Source organism: Momordica charantia (genome assembly GCF_013281855.1).
Source record: "Momordica charantia cultivar OHB3-1 chromosome 11 unlocalized genomic scaffold, Mcharantia_2.0 BLBB01000011.1, whole genome shotgun sequence".
NCBI classification, from domain to species: domain Eukaryota; kingdom Viridiplantae; phylum Streptophyta; class Magnoliopsida; order Cucurbitales; family Cucurbitaceae; genus Momordica; species Momordica charantia.
In genome coordinates, this window is record NW_028275159.1 from 3408622 (window position 1) to 3425422 (window position 16801).

At 34.4% G+C, this 16801-nt stretch overlaps 2 protein-coding genes across 5 annotated transcripts; one reads left to right on the top strand and one right to left on the bottom strand.

Moving 5' to 3' along the window:
• The first annotated feature begins 7871 nt into the window (after positions 1 to 7871).
• LOC111004705 (homeobox protein knotted-1-like 3) lies at positions 7872 to 12238 on the top strand. 4 transcript variants are annotated; one of them, XM_088119634.1, is made up of 7 exons: positions 7872 to 8103; positions 8183 to 9026; positions 10220 to 10340; positions 10928 to 11121; positions 11196 to 11327; positions 11480 to 11616; positions 11710 to 12238. In XM_088119634.1, the coding sequence occupies exons 2-7, from the start codon at positions 8265 to 8267 to the stop codon at positions 11744 to 11746; spliced, it is 1383 nt and encodes a 460-aa protein (XP_087975760.1). In that variant the 5' UTR covers positions 7872 to 8103; positions 8183 to 8264; the 3' UTR covers positions 11747 to 12238. The 4 variants fall into 4 exon arrangements, with proteins under 4 accessions (XP_087975760.1, XP_087975761.1, XP_087975762.1 ...); XM_088119637.1 differs by having other exon boundaries at positions 7882 to 8041; XM_088119635.1 differs by having other exon boundaries at positions 7875 to 9026; positions 11713 to 12238.
• Positions 12239 to 13221: 983 nt separating this feature from the next.
• Positions 13222 to 13602, bottom strand: LOC111009386 (uncharacterized). The gene has a single exon (XM_022282456.2). The coding sequence runs from the start codon at positions 13600 to 13602 to the stop codon at positions 13222 to 13224; it is 381 nt and encodes a 126-aa protein (XP_022138148.1).
• Between the last annotated feature and the right edge of the window lie 3199 nt (positions 13603 to 16801).

Here is a 16801-nt window from a genome sequence, read left to right on the forward strand (position 1 = left end):
TTATATCAATTTTGGATAAGGGCCATGGCTTTGTCTTTGTGGGGGCACTGCCGCTGGTCAACACCATTTTCACGCGCAATTGCACACTGCCGTGCCTCCCTCTTCCATTCATTTCAACCAACTACTGATTTTGATTGTCTCCCTCCTCTCCTAACAGGTTTTATAACCTTGATTTGTCGATTGTCGACCGACCTGAACATAACTCAATATATTAGTCTGTCATTCAAATGATTTGATTCGAAATGATATTCATTGTCTATGGTTCGGGTTCTCATCCGTTTTTGGGACTAGTAAATATCATGGGGACCATCTAAAATCTAGACACTGTCAGTCCTTTAAATGATTTGATTCAAAATGATGTTCGACTGTCTATGGTTCAAGTTCTCATCCTTTGTTTCACTTGTAATTCTTAGAGAAAAAATCTAGACACGGTCTTCCCTTCAAATGATTTGATTTAAAATAACTCTTGATTGCCTTTGTTAGGTGGGGGTAGGGGAAGAGGAGAAAACCTTGGAAGACCAAGTGAAAAGATAATTCTTTTGGCTTTGATCAAAGGTCAAAAGAAAAAAACCTATCAATAATGCAAAGTTGATGAGATGGGAATTCAAAGAGGTGTGGTTTGAAGCATGAGTGAGAGACTTCTATTTCATCTGCTTCTTTCATTAACTTGGAGACCTTTTCAAATAAAGTCTCTTCCGAAAAGAATTCTGCCCCACTTCTTCTACTGGCCAAATTATGACATATAGGAAATTCACATCTACACGTTCTTCTTCTTTCATATTTATCCATGCTAGTAACTCTTATGACAAGCATAATTTTGGAAAAAGTTTTAGAATAATCTAGTTTTAAAAATAAATTACAAAAATAATATTAGTTTAAAAATAACTCCAAAATAAATGTAATTTAAAGCTAAGTTAGGTTTTCAAAACTATTGACAAAAATTGGTTAGGTCAAAATAAAAGTCAAAACTCGCGTACAATGCCTGCGATTTCTGTGCAAACGTGGCAGGTGACTAGTACAATGTACGACTTTTACTTTTTTTTTTTGGAAGTCGCGTACATTACACTCGACTTCAGTCTTTTTATTTATTTATTTCTATTTTAATTTTATAATCGTTATTTTATTAATATTGCAAAATTTAATTAAGATGTGATTAATTTTTTTATTTTTTGTTATTATATTTTAAATTTTTATTAAAATGTCATTTAAAGTCTGAAAGTTTAAAATTAGATTAAAATCAATTCGATGATTAAAATGTCATTTAGATTATTGTGCTTCATCTTCATATGTTCTATAAAATAACATTTAATTTTAATATAAACTAAATCGAAAAAAATTATTAAATTAATAAAAACATAAAAGTCAAGGTATAAGGGTTTTGTTTGTTTTATAATTATTTTGTTTTAAATTATTGCATCACAGGAAGATGTCCATCATTTTGTAGGTAATGCAGGATCTATTTTTCAAATATGGAGAAAATTAAGATTATACAATTTAATTGATTTTTTAAATTCTGATTTTTTAAAATAAAATTAAAAAAAGGGTGGGGCTGCGACTTCTAAATTTCAAAAAAAAAAAAGAAAAAGGAAAAAGAAAAAAGGAACGAAGGGGAGTGGCTTCCAAATTCAACATAATTAAAATAAAATTAAAAAAAACAAAAGTGGTTGCGACTTCCAAATTTAAAAAAGAAAACAACAACAAATGGCACGTCAGCAGAGACGTGTCAGAGAGAAGTCGAGGTCAATGGCTGCAACTTTGCATTAGTCGCGGTCAATGGTTGTGATTTACGATGAAATCGCAGTCCATTCCTGCGATTTATCTAATCTATTTTTTAATTACTTTGAAACCTACATTATTTTTTTCATTTGTTTTTAAAAAATAATTATTTTAAAAAAATCCCATAATTTTCCCCTTCTCCTCTTTTTTCCCTTCATGTCATTAAATTCTCCTGCAATCTTGTGTCATTTTGATCTAGTTTGAATCATGGTCGAAATGGTTTTTTATCGGCAAACATGTCTACTAAAGAGACTTATTTGGATGAAGGATTTTACCACGCGTATTAAGTCATGTGCCATAATGGGGTAAGCAATAAAGACAATTCAATCATCGCACCCACTTCAGTCGAGTTATAGTTGGAGTCGTAAAAATGTACATCTCAACAATTCATATCATGTGCCATACGATAATGATTTGTTTTTTTCCCTTTCGTACAAGTGGGTTGACGTGGATAGAGATATGCTTTCTTTCGGTAGGGGTGCCCCCCTCGTTCAAAAATCAAACCAAAGCCATCCATTGAAAAACCAAAACAACTCCAAATATGCGTGCTAATCTTGTTTGTTTACATATTCGCATGCGAATTGAATAGTCATTCCAATAAATTCCTCCACACATCGTTACATCAGATGAACAACGTCCCGATGTAAGGTTACCTTTTGTGTTAGAATTTCATGAAAGGTTCGGGTTAGGAGGTGGGTGATGGGAGAGAAATAACCCCTCAAAATAACATATAGATTGATAGATCAGCCATAGGGGTATTGAATATTTGAAGGAACAATTAAAAAAAACACACAAAAACAAATAATATTAATTAATTAATGAATGGGAAAATGGGGGAGGGAGTTCTGTTTTGTTGGTAGCTGGTGTGGGGCCAACAGTGGCGTGGAAGGGAGGATGGTTGGCGGGGCGTGATTGGTGGGCGGTGACACAAAGAGAGAGAGCAAGGGTCACAGTCAGTGACAGACAAAAAACCCCACGCACCATTTTTTACCAAAGCCAACAGGGGGCGGATGCCCTACGAAACTCCTCCCCTCCCTTCCTTTCTTCTTTTTCTTTCTCTCTACTCTTCCATTTTCACACGTCATTCTCTCCATTTTCCCTTGAGGTTTATTTTGTTTTATATTTATTCTTTTTTCTTGTTTTTTTTTAATTTTTAAATATCCTGTCTTAGTTTATGAACAATGACGTGCGGAAAAGAGAAATTATATATATATTTTTTCTTTTAAATAAATGGATGTTAGGTCATCCCATGTGACTAGTAAGTATTATAGGGTTTTTGGATTTTAGAATATTACGTCAGGAAAATATGAAGGTGGAAATTCTAATATACGAGAGAAAGAGGGAATTAGTTATGTCTTGATTGCTCTAAATTTAAATTTTATTTTAGTATGTTATCTATCTGTTTTGAATGGAATAATAATTATGGTCATTGTTATTAGTTTTTATGAATTGTTTTTAGCATAAACTTAATGTAGTGTGTATCTTTTTCTTCATGTTTACATTGATGGGTATAAATGCTTGGGTAGACAACTTTCTAAAGCTATGTATAGGTAGGTAGGTTAGATTTTGAGTTTTTATAGTAGATCAAATTCTTGTTATGGTTGTTAATTAAAAAAAAAACGAAAATCAATAAGGTATGGAGGGTGAGTGTTTCCTCCCCTCTTCAAACCTTTTAAATTTGAAATTTATCATACTAAAAAAAATTTAACAAAATTTAAATCAAAACTTCAGCTATAGATGTTGGTACAGTGTTGGGTTTGGACTGGATGCTGATTTAAAATTAGTTGTACTTGTTGAACTTACGAATTTGTCTTGGTGCTTGAACTTATAAATTTTGTTTTGATCATTGAACTTCAAAAAAACAATTATCATAGTCCTTAAATTTGAAAACGTTTATTTTAGTTCCTAAACTTTATATTTAAAAAACTATTTTAACATGAACTTTATTTTAGTTCTCGTCAATTGTTGCATCTTAAATTTATGTCTCATTCATATTCACTACTTACCTCACTAAATCTATGTGTTTCAATACATGTTCTGATGAACCAGTAAATACGCATATAATTCACTTGTTAAACAATTAAACAATAAAATAAGTATCTTTTAAAAAGGGTAGAGAGTAACAGATAGATTGATACCGAAAGTTAATAAATCAAAATAGAAAGTTAAATAGATTTTTTTAAAAAACGTAAAAGTAATATTTAAATAAAAAGAAAAAATAGAATATAAGAGAGGAGGAAGGCGTGGAAAGAAACAGGGACTGACAGATTGACAGAGAAATTTTAAAAAAATAAAAAGATTAGACAATTAATCCCAATCCCAAAGAGTATCAGAAACTCCCCCTCTTCCTCTTTATTTTTTTGTTTTCTTTTAAGAATTTCAAATTGGAACTTCCTCTCCCCTCTGCTCCCTTTTCTTTGTACTCTCAATCTTTTCCATTATTCCTTTCCTATGTCTCCATCATCCCCAAATTTTTTAAACCTTTTTTTTCTAAACCCATTAAAAAAAAAAAAAAATAGTCCTACTCCTAAATAATCATTTTCCCAACTTTTTAGTTCTCCTTATCCCAATTCCATTTCCACCTAAAATATCCCAACTCCGTTTTTTTCTATCCATTTTCTGAAAGAATATAACTTTTTTTTTTTTTTTAATGAAGAGTTCTATCTATATTCCCACCCTCTAGCCCCGGAAGACTTTGAAAAATATATTAACATTATATCTTGTTCTTGCCGGCTAATCATTCTAAACCTTGCGCAAAATTCAACGTCAATGCCCAATGGTGGTATTCAATATTTTCCTTTTAATTCCACGTCATTGACTATTTCAAACCCTAGGGTTAAATTTGGAATCTAGTGTCTAAAAATTTATCTGTATAGGTTCGTAAGTTGTTAATTATTAAATAAAATAAATATAGATACTTAACGGAAGAGTGTAAACGGAGTAGCAGGGGAGGGGACCATGGTTTTCCCGCGTAAACTGGACAGTTAACCATTAAAAACAAACAGTACCACTTTTTTTCCTTTTTAATTTTTAATTTTTTAGGGTGGGGCCCAATTAGTGGACCCCACCCATTGTTTGTGCCTACAATCTTCACGCATGGGCCCCGCCTCGGCGTGGGGACCACCCCACGGTTAGCATTCATTTCAGCCGGCGGCTGTCAGATTGATCAAGGAATTCCCCAGTGGTCCCCAGCTCTCCTTCCTCCACGTGTCGCCTTCCCATTCGCCCATCTCAAGCGTGCTTCCCTTGGCGGTCCCCACAAGTGGTCCAAACGACCACAGCGCGACGCGTGGCGACGGGTCGTTGTCCCGCGAGAGGCGGAGAGAGAACCGACGTAATCAATGGTCCCCTACACCTTTTTTTTTTTCCTTTCTCCCTTCTGCCCCTCCTCCCGACCGGCTGAGCAGGTCATTTTACCCAAAGCGATACCGGCCGCGTCACAGGCCCAACCGGTGGCAGGTGGACTCGTAAGGTAAAAAAGAAAATTAGGTCAATGAAAATAATTCGTGTACGTGGTGGAAAGTTTCTCACGCCAGAGTGGCTGACGTGGAGACCACGCTCCAAGACTTGGGGGGGACATTAACGAACTTCCACTACCTCTTCTAGATACACTGTCTACTTTTATTGTGGAATCAATAACTACTTTATAAACCTCTTTTTATTAATTTAATATTAATATATTACCATTAATTATGTTTAGTTTAGCCGTGATTTTCTTTTTAAAATACCCTTTTTAACCTTCCCCACGTGTTCCATCATTTCCTAATTAGTAATTACACCTCTTTAATTAAGTTATATTGTTATTATCTTCCTAGATAACATGGTCAACTCATTTAACAATTCTGATATGTAGAAGGGTTTACAAGCTAGTTTGATTAAGAAATTTGTGATTAAGAAAATTGATTAAACGGATACGTTTCTTCGAAATGTTGGTACATATTTTGTCTCATGGACTTGATTTTTGCGCCTCACTCGAAATAAGTTTAGAGTCCAATTGACGGTGTAACATGGTTCAATTTTTACAATTACTTAAGTTGTTTTAGAGTTTAATTTTTGCATTTTACCCCAAATTATGATACAACACATGTGACCTATATCATATCAAATTTAGTTCGAAGCATTTTTTCTCTTTTTTTGTTAACTTTTATCTAGAACCCAATTGTGAGGAGTTCATATAAAGATTGTTTAAAAATTAAGTTATGAAAACACTTCTAAGGTGACATCCTTATGTAATTTGCATTATATACATGATATAAACAATTAAATTATCAAATTACATATATTAAAGCTACTTATAAACCTATCTCAAAAAAAAAAAAAAGGGTCTACCTATAAATCCTCTGCACTACATACATAGCCATATCTTTCATCATTAAAACACATTCATTTTATAATCACGCAACTTTGGGTTTAAAAAGAATAATAATGGGATTCGATTGGTGTGACAAGTTAAGGGGAGATTAATTAGCTTGTAACAAAATTTTAATATGTTTATGACCAACCCAAACAAAGTAGGAACAAAAGGCAATGCACCCATTTGGAAAAAAAAGCAGGCCAAGATTCCAATGTACTTCAAATAATTAATTAATCCATAGGTGGCTGTTGGGTATCTCCAAAACACGTAGCACACACGATTAATTTATTTACAACTATTAAATCCACTTCCCAAAATCTCACCATTTTTTTCCAACCACTTCCCTAATTTGTCAGCACATTAAAAAAAATTTTAAATTTAAATATTATTCTAATTGATGTACCCTTGTTTCGTTTTCATCCCTTTAATATTAAAATATTCATTTTAATCAATGTATTTTATATATTTGTTAGGTCTATTTTAGTCCGTATATTTTTTTAAAATTATTATTTTACGGTCTTCAGATTTCATTTTTTTTATCAATTAGTTCAAAACAAATATTTTAAATGTAGTCTTATTAAAAGATTTTCATTTTATAAATTGAGACTAAAATGAACAATTTTAGAAATACAAATATAAAAATACACGTTTTCGTTTTAAAAGTACATGATTACAAAATAATATTTAAATAAAAAAAGGAAAACTAAATTATTATTTTAAGCAACGTACGACCAGATGTTGCAGTGAGAAGCCGGATGAAGGAGGGAATTATTTTATTTTATTTATGAGAAAATTAATTTAAAGTGACCGAAAGGAACAGTACGTCACGCGCTTTTCTCCGTAGCCGTTCGGTTTCTTCTTCTGACTGCTACCATAACATAACGATACAACAACCTTCTGTTTGTACGGCGGAACACTACGATTTTTACCATACGGTCCTACTCCACGCGCCTGTGTCTTCCACGCCACGCGCTCCTCACGCCCCCTCTTATCTACGTGGCTTTATGCAACGTTGACGAATTTACACCGTCCGATTCCCCTCCATTACCCGATCATTCCTATTGGTCCACGTCCGCAGATTTATTTTATTTCGTAGAATTGGTGTTTTGTTTTCGTTAATTTTCAAGTCAATGGTTGCGAATTGTGATAATAAGATTGGATTAATTTTCCACCTCAATATCCTATTATAATACTTTTCTTTGAATTTCAATTCAATATCCTATTAAATATTTAACAATTAAATAAAGAAAATGAAAAAAAAAGTACCATACTTTTTTAAAAATAATGAACAATCAAATTATTTTTGTTGGTGGTTAGTGTAAAAATGATACATCATTTGTCAAGGCTTAAGTATTTTCAGAAATTATTTGTCATATTAGGTATCTAATAATTTATTTTTCTAGTGCAACAAAATCAGTTAGAGATTCTAATTTGGCATCTAAATTAATGTTTTTTTCTATATAAATTTGTGACCTATTCATCAAAGATAGATGTTAATTATCACTGAACTGTATATGTTGGCACATCTTTAAATTTTGATAATATTCGCGTGGAGTATGACTTCAAATCCAAAAATTACCAATATCTTAAATTAACTAATCTACAAAAATCTGAACCTATATATAATAATTAAAATGGTCACAATTCACATTGAACAATTAATTTATACTTTTCAAATAGGTATATTTCAAATTGCTCATAAGAAAACCAAAAAAAAAAAAAAAGAAATAGAGGAAAAATTATATCATTGTCTAAAAAACTCCGTCTCCCATGGAGTGAAATTTCTCTCTCTATCCACAAACAGTTTCATAATGTTTATAGTAGAGCACTGGAAGTAGAACCCCATATCCTCTCTCTCCCTCTCTTTCTCCTCTTCAATCTTTCTGTTCCAATCACCATTGGAAAACATACGTACAGATCTTTTTCCTCTCTCTCTCTCTCTCTATAATTTGTTATTACTGCAACCAAGAACTGTAAATCTTCTGCTTCTTCCCCTTTATTTCCACAGGTTTTTTGGTTTCTCGATTTTGGTGACCCTTAATTTGCTTACAGGATCCACCGCCATGGAGCTTACATAATCACTGAGCCCGTTTTGGAGCTGAGCTTTGCCTTGTTGTTGTCTCTCTGGGCTTCCATGGCGTACCACAATCACCTCTCTCAGGACCTACCTCTCCACTTCTCCGACCAGCAACAGCAGGCTGACAGCGGTTTGCGCACCATTTTGCCGGACCAGCTCGCCGGCCACTCCTCGCCGGACCCGAAGGCGGACCATCACCACCACCACCACCACCACCACCCGCTGCAGACGGCGCCGAATTGGCTCAACAACGCTCTCCTCCGCAACCAAAATCCCCATTCTCACTACTCTACCGACACCGCTACCACCGCCGCCAATACCAATTTCCTCAACCTCCACACCACTGCTTCCGATTCCACCGTCTCGCACTCCTCCAACCAATGGCTCTCCCGCCCGATCCTCCACCGGAACCACAGCGATGTAATCGACGACGTCACCGCCGCCGGCGACGCCATGATCGGTGCCGCCACCGCCGCGCTCTCGCACGATTCCGCCGACCTGAAGAACGACGCCAATAGCGGCGAGGGATTGAACAAGAGCGAGGGCATGGTGATGGAGCCAGGTGCCGGCGGCGGCGGCGGAGAGGGGGTTTTGAATTGGCAACATGCGAGATACAAAGCGGAGATTCTCGCTCATCCTCTCTACGAGCAGCTGCTCTCCGCACACGTCGCCTGCCTCCGCATCGCGACGCCCGTCGATCAATTGCCGAGGATCGACGCTCAGCTTGCTCAGTCGCAGAATGTGGTCGCTAAGTACTCGGCCTTGGGCCACACCGCTCCCCCCATGGTTGGAGATGATAAAGAACTCGATCAGTTCATGGTATACTTCCTCATAATCCCTTCTAATTTCTTGGTTTTCTCTCTTGAATATATTCATAAATCTGCTCATACTGGGGATTGCTATTTAGAGAGCTCAGTCTGAAACTGAAACTTCGTTGCAATTCCTGTTTATGTACATGAATGCTTGCCTTTTCTCCTATAATCCATTGGGGGGTTTTTTTTTTCCCTCTCTCTTCCAGAAATCGTTCTAAATTTCTGGCGTTGTTTCGATAAATTTGGAAATGGAAGAATCATATATAGAGGGGAGTGGATGAACTGCTGTGTATTTCTGGGTAATTTGAGTTGAAAATGGTAATGGGTAATTCTTGGTTTGTTAAATAAGTGGCTTATCATCCCTCACTTGTAGATGGACATTTTATGTCTTTGCTTGCAAGTTGGAGTACTGCCATAATTAGCAAGGCAGATATGGTAATAAATAACCCAGAATCTCCAATTAATTGAGCTACCAGGCTTTTTACAACGTATGGACAAATTTTTAAGACAGTAACCAGAAATTTTTATTTTTTATCTTTAATGTCGGTTTGCCACTTGGTCAATGTTTTTGAGTCGTACTCCTCTCTGCTGCTAGTGTTGAGAAAATTTATTTTGTTGCAGCTGAGAAAAGGCTGCCCTGTCTGGTTTCTGGTCTCTCGTGGAATGAAACAGTCGGCATAGATTTTTTCAACATCTGCCCATCTTATTACTGATATTGATTGATTAACATTTATTTAGAGACATTTAAACGAGTGACTGAAGATCAGAACTGATAATTGGACAAAGAGTACTGTAGATCCCATGCTAACTTAAATGTCTCTTATTGGAATAATTAAAAACGCATCTTATCTAGTTATTTAATTCTACTTTTAAGGTTGATTATGGTATAAGAATGCTGAAAAATTCATTTGAAAGTTCTCAAATTAATTTAAAATACTTTAGAGAAAGCATTTAATTATTAGTATTTCTATCGAGAGTACTTAAAAAGTGTTTCACTTAAAAGTACTTCTACGAGCAAGGTGGGATACATGATGTATTTAGTAATATCAACGAGAATATGTTGTAGTGATCTGAATCTGTTCTTCAACAATTGGAATGTGTCCTTAATATTGTCTTCAACACTCTGCATCTGTCTTTTAATACTTTCTTCTTTCGATGGCCCAAACGGAAATTGTAATTCTTTATGTGTTCGTGTCGCAGACGCATTATGTTCTTCTCCTTTGTTCGTTCAAGGAACAACTCCAACAACATGTCCGAGTTCATGCAATGGAAGCAGTGATGGCTTGCTGGGACATTGAGCAATCCCTTCAAAGTTTAACAGGTATTGTTGAAGCCTATTTTGCACTTCTCTTTTTACTGTGTTCTGTAATCAATAAAACTTCAGCTTGATTTCGCTTGGTGGGTCAGAAATGCCTCACTGGTCAATTTTTCTGTCTGGTTCAAAGTCACCATCTGATCCTTTTAACATCTACATTCTATTAATCTCTACAAACTTTACTTGGTTTTTTTTTTTTTTATAAGAAACAAACTTTACTTGGTTGCTTTCAAATCAGTCACTTTTTCTTACGAATGGATTCCTGATTAGACTTAAGCTTGTCTATTAGCGTTTTCCTTTGTTGTAGGACAGCAAGTGATCATATTAACAACCAAAGTTATGTTGTATTCTATTGAGATATCCATGAATTAAATTTACCCAACTCATTAGCTAAGCTTTTGAATTACGTTGAACTTTTGCATATTCCCATTTATTATGATTTCCACTTGTTGGGTCTTGTATAATTTCCCAACTCCACAAGTGATGGAAGGTATTGAGATATCCATGAATTAAATTTACATAACCCATTAGTTTAAGTTTTTGGGTTGAGTGGTAGTTTATTCATCCTTAACCTATTCTTTTTGCAACATCAGGAGTTTCACCTGGGGAAGGTACAGGAGCGACAATGTCGGATGACGACGACGACCAGGTCGACAGCGATACGAATTTGTTTGATGGGAGTTTAGAGGGTGCAGACACCATGGGATTTGGCCCTCTTATTCCCACAGAGAGTGAGAGGTCCTTGATGGAGAGGGTCAGGCAAGAACTGAAGCATGAACTAAAATCGGTAATGGAAGATGTAAAAAATTGAATCTCTGTTCTGATTAATATCTTCTGTCACTGAAGCTTTGTTATGAACAGGGTTACAAGGAAAAAATTGTGGATATAAGAGAAGAAATTCTGAGAAAGAGAAGAGCTGGAAAACTCCCTGGTGACACCACCTCTGTCCTAAAACAATGGTGGCAATCACATTCAAAGTGGCCTTATCCTACAGTAAGTTGGGGGCTCGTGTCTGATTTTCGTCGCTTTTTAAGCGACAAAAACTGTTTTCGTCCCTAAAAAATGTCGTCGAATGCCATTTTTCTTGTAGTGGACCTCGTGCTAGTAAATTGATTCTTATTGATTCTTTTTTCTGGCTTTATCAGGAGGAAGACAAGGCAAGGTTAGTGCAAGAAACTGGCCTACAGCTGAAACAGATAAACAATTGGTTCATTAACCAGAGGAAGCGAAACTGGCACAGCAATCCTTCAAGTTCCACAAACTTGAAAAGCAAACGCAAAAGGTATAATACATTCTTTCAAAAACATGCCTATAAATTATGTGGCTGATTTTCTTTATAACTTGAATGAATTTTGCACCAACCTTAATTTGAAAGTAGTGCAGGTGAAAACAGCAGCGACCGTTTCAAATGACACTTTGGTTCAACACCAATTCCTGTTTCAACACTCTGCTGCATAGCATTATAAACCCCATACCAATTATTTAGAAGCCATTTTTAAGCCTGCAAAACGAACATAGCTATCGTGTTGACTGAAGAAGTTAGGGATGAGAACGAGGACGAGGATGGGGACATACATGAAAATATGCCGTATGACGGGCAGGTGTTTCGGAATTACTCGAATCGAAAAGAAGTATGAAGATGATTAATGGTGTTAATGTGATATATGATTAGGAATTGATATTTAGGGGAGTATATTTTAGTTGAAATGAATTTGGATACTCCACATGGATTGGAGTTGTGATTTTGTTTACCTTCTTCATGTAATGTGAATAAGAAAGGTGAGGGGTTATATGGGTGTACAGTTTTAATAATCTGTGCATTGTTCCTTACAGTACAATTAATACATGTGATTATAGCTCCTTTTTTTTAATTTAATATTACATAGTGGAGAATTATATATTTATATGGCTATGGATAAATCTAACTTTAATTTCTTGAGCTTGTGGATGTGCTGATAGAATTAGGGGAGAGTTACCATATCTACTCTTATGTACATTTATTTTAAAAATGGTGCCCAAAAATGGTTTTAACCATGGTTTCACATGTATCAGTTATCTTATGTAACTCAATCATGTTTATACTAAATTATGTTAAGTTCAGTGATAAAAGGAACGAGGGAAAACTCTATAGATATCTCGTCAGATTCATAAAAATTAATGACGGGTAGTAAGCAAGTTGAAGTTAAACAATTAAGGTGGGGTAGTAAGTTAAGTAAGACAACTGGAACAACTTCGACAACTACAAAATTAGGACGTGGTAGTAAGCAAGTTGAGTATAAGGTATCAATTATTCGGTACAACCAATTTTTTGTTTTCTTTTGTAGATGCATTTATGATTTTTTTTCAAGAAACGGGACATAGTGGAACTTCGAATGATCGACCATAGAAGTTTATCGAGTTAATATACATTTATAGACTTTAGTGACTAAATATTTGTTTCCGAGTTAAAAGAATCCTATGATACACTCTATTTATTTTCTTTGTTTACCTTCTTTAGTTCAGTTTTTGTATTGAAACGTTACAGGGGATTTTTAATTTTAAAACTTTTCAGAAAAAAAAAAATCTAATTTTAAAAAACAATAAAAGTCATTAATAGTGATAAAGTTGAAAATCCATAATAAGTTGGACTGGTTTCAACGTTTATTAACAATTTAGGGAACTTGTCAGTCAATGGAAATCAAAGGAGATGATAATCAGCGAACTTGTTTATTAATTTATTTATATAGAAAGAATAAATTTTACGAACTTTATATATTTATACATGTAGCTCGTTGAACACCATGTCAAATTATAGGTTACAGTTCACAGTTACAATCAACGATTCCAATCCCATCTCTTCAAAATCGTATGAGATTTGCAGGCGGCGGCAGTGCCAAATTGCCACTCCTCATTTCGCCGGTTGAAATATCGGGGAAGAATGCGGCGACGCCGGCAATCTCGAAGCGAAATCCCTAATCGGAAAGTCGTCATCGTAGCGAGCGTGTTCGTCCTCGAAATTAAGAGCATAGCTAGAAGGATCGTATCTGAAATCCGCGGAGTGATGGTACCGCCGCCGGCTCCGGCCGATCCTCGCCACCAGATTCCGGCACATTCCCCGGAGCTCAGTATGCTCGCTGGCCGTGGATTTGAGCGGCGATCTAGGGCTCCTTAGAGAGGCTTCGTCTTCGTGATCTCCCAAATCGCCATGGTCGGCGCGGAAGCAGAGGATGGAGGATTTGAGCTTGTGAGTGAAGGAAAATGGAGATGAATTGTACTCGTTGTTCAACATCGCGAACGAATCGCTGATTCTCTGCAACCTTTTTCTGATTGCTTTAGAGGAAAGATGAACGACAAGTGATGGAAGTGGGAGAGAGAAATGGAAGAAATATATAGAAATTTGGGGAAGAATTAAAATTAAGAATGAGGACTAAAAAAGGATGGATAAGAAGAGCTATTTATGCGGCTGTTTGGCTGTCAAAGTAGAGCTGGGAAGGAGCGGGGAAAGCGTGGGGCATCAGTGGCACTCATTTTTGTAGTGTTGCAATTTAGTCCCTCAATTTTGATTGTCTGTCTAAATTTTGAACTCTTTTAATTGCGTTTCTTAAATTTGGACTGGGATTCCATGTATTTTTCGATGTCGTCGACTAATTTTGGAAGCAGTGGAGAAACCGTGAGACAATTACAAATTAGTCTTCGATGTTGTTTTAGGTTGTGAGTCTATGTAGTTCATCTGGATTATTGTTAAAATGATGGTGTGACATGTTTATTGAACAAACGTTGTTCGATTTAAAATGACATAGAATAATAGTGTTGAAAAATAAATTAATATCGTAACAGCGGGATGTTTGTATATATAATATTAAAATTATAAAAGTTCAAGGGTAGCAAAATTAAAGAAAAAATACAAAAGATCAAATATTTAATAAATGCGTTTTGAATTATGAATAATTTGTATGGGTACCTCTTTGCTTCCTTGATTCACCCTAGACATAGGCAACGTATATCAAAATATATTTAATAGATAAACATGTTGCTCTAATTTGTCGATCTATTTACTTCTTTTTTTTTCAATTGTGTATACGAGGGTTTAATCCTCCGACCTCAAAACAAAGAGTATACATCATTTACCGTTGAACTAATCTTATGTTGACATTTTATGGCTCGTTTGATAACATTTTTGTTTATCGTTTATTTTATTTTTAAAAAAATAAAATTTCAAGAATCATTAACACAATATTTATATCTATGTTTTGGAAATGAAAACTAGAAACAATAAATTTGCTTTTTTTATTTTTAAAATTTATATACAATTTCGAGAGTGTTTTTAAAAACAATTAAAGACGAACATAAATATTCACCAAATACTCAAATTTCTTAATAAAACTTCGAATGAAAAACAAGACAGCTTTTAATATTATTTCTTAGTTGACTTGAAAGAGGTCATTTTAGTATCAATGGATGCAACTAACGCAGCTCCCAATTCCGCCAGAGCCACACTTTTATTGGCACCATGCAACGCATCCGTGGCCAAAACAGGACTTTACACGTTCTTTTTATTGGCTTTAATTTATGCACTTTCTTTTATTATTATTATTTATTTATTATTTTACATGGCATTTGCTTTGGGATCTCTGCCGCAGCCGCCCGCCCGAGATTCCGACGACGTGAGCCACTTATTGCTTGACACGCGTCCCCCTACTTTTTGTCTTGAAGTCTCTTTTCGGCTGTAGCGCACGTGACCAGCATGCGGCAATGCCACTTGAAGAGTTCGAAGGTATCATCTCCAATTCTTAATTAATTGCACGGCCTTGGAATTATCAGGGAAAGTGGCAAAATGGTAAATAAAATAGTAATAGCATTTTGATGTTTCAAAGGTTCGTGAATCTACTCCGATCGTTTAAACATTTTAATTGATAATATAGTACGTATTAATCAATTAAGTTATGCTCGTGTTGGTAATATATACATACTTTTTACTTTTATATTTACTCGTATCAACTATCTAACATGATTTCTTAAACCTTATTTGAATTGGTTGTTGAGGTATTACTTCTAATACCTTCGCCTCTACAACAAATTAACATGATTCTCAATTAATTATATTGTACTGTAATTATTAGTAAAAGTAGCAAAATAGTAGATAGTAATGACATTAATGCTTAAAAGGTTCATGAATCTAATTTAATACATTGTTTGAGGTATAACCAATTTGAACAAGCCATCATGAACCTAGAGATAAAGACACATAATTCATCTCCCCGATGTCGGAGGTTCAAATCTCTACCCGTCACATCTGGTGTATTCATTTTTTTTTCCTCGAATATGACAAATGATCTATTTTTTTTAATACAAACAATTGCTTTCTAAGATTAAAATTATTAGTATATAGTCAATTTAAACGTATGTAGTAATTTTATAAGATATTATATATTTTAATTCCTACTCCTACTCCTACATCTATCTCTATGTTATAATAAAGTAATTAATGATAATAATAGTAACATAAGTGGTAAAAACAAAAGAGAATTACAATAACAACAAATACGGAAATTATATAGCTTACTATATTTGAGTGATAGTTATTGTTACGTGTTGATTAGAGTATACCTTGATAATTTAGTTAATGATTTAATAAATAATACTCAAAATAGTGGTATTAAGTTTAAGAAATTCAATAAATCACCTTAGGTGATTACCACAAGGTTAGAAGTTCTAATCCCTACCTTCACTGCTTCACATGTTGTTCAACTGAAACAACCTGCTAATTATATACTTTATAGTTTGAAAGGTTGTTAATAAAAGTTTTGTATGAATGATGGTTTTAATTTATCCAGAGTTAGAGAATATTTTTATTCCCATTTGGTTCTTACATTTTTTAAAATTTTGTTGGGTTCTTAAAATTTCACTCACACTTATTCAGGTTATAGTTGTCAAATTTCCACATTGATTTCAGCAAAAATCTTTAGTCAATTTTTGTTAGTTGAGCCATGAGTAGTTGTATTTAAGATCGATAGCAGAGATACAGTTTTGATAATAATTGGTCAATAAATGAGATAAATATATATTAAAAAACCCATACATTAGACTGGATATGTATTTTAGTTCAGCTATTTGACCTTTTTTTTTCTTTTTTTAATTTAATCCCACGTCCTTGATTGTTTACTATTAGAAAAGAAAAAAGAAACGTAATAAAAGATAATTTATAATTCTTCATCCAAATTTTTTAAAATATTAGAAATTTTGAGTTTCCTTCTCAGATATTTTATCTTTCTTATAAATTCGTGCTAATGCTTATTATGAGTAAATTTATCATCAATCAATTTTAACAAATTTAAATAGATAAAGATTAAGGGGAAATAGTAAAGCATGAGAGACTGAATTGAATTGAAAAATATATTTGGCGGAAATATTTTATATTTTTCCTATTTAATTTAGTAATTTTCGATAGTTTATTTGCTAAAAGTTTTGGCCCATAAATTATGGGTACG

Excerpts from the sequence above, each read along its gene's own strand:
- LOC111004705 (XM_088119634.1), top strand. The coding sequence starts at position 8,265 with ATGGCGTACCACAATCACCTCTCTCAGGACCTACCTCTCCACTTCTCC. Across the intron at positions 10,341-10,927 it reads ATCCCTTCAAAGTTTAACAG|GAGTTTCACCTGGGGAAGGT; the intron begins GTATTGTTGAAG and ends TTGCAACATCAG. Across the intron at positions 11,328-11,479 it reads CAAAGTGGCCTTATCCTACA|GAGGAAGACAAGGCAAGGTT; the intron begins GTAAGTTGGGGG and ends TGGCTTTATCAG.
- LOC111009386 (XM_022282456.2), bottom strand. The coding sequence starts at position 13,602 with ATGTTGAACAACGAGTACAATTCATCTCCATTTTCCTTCACTCACAAG.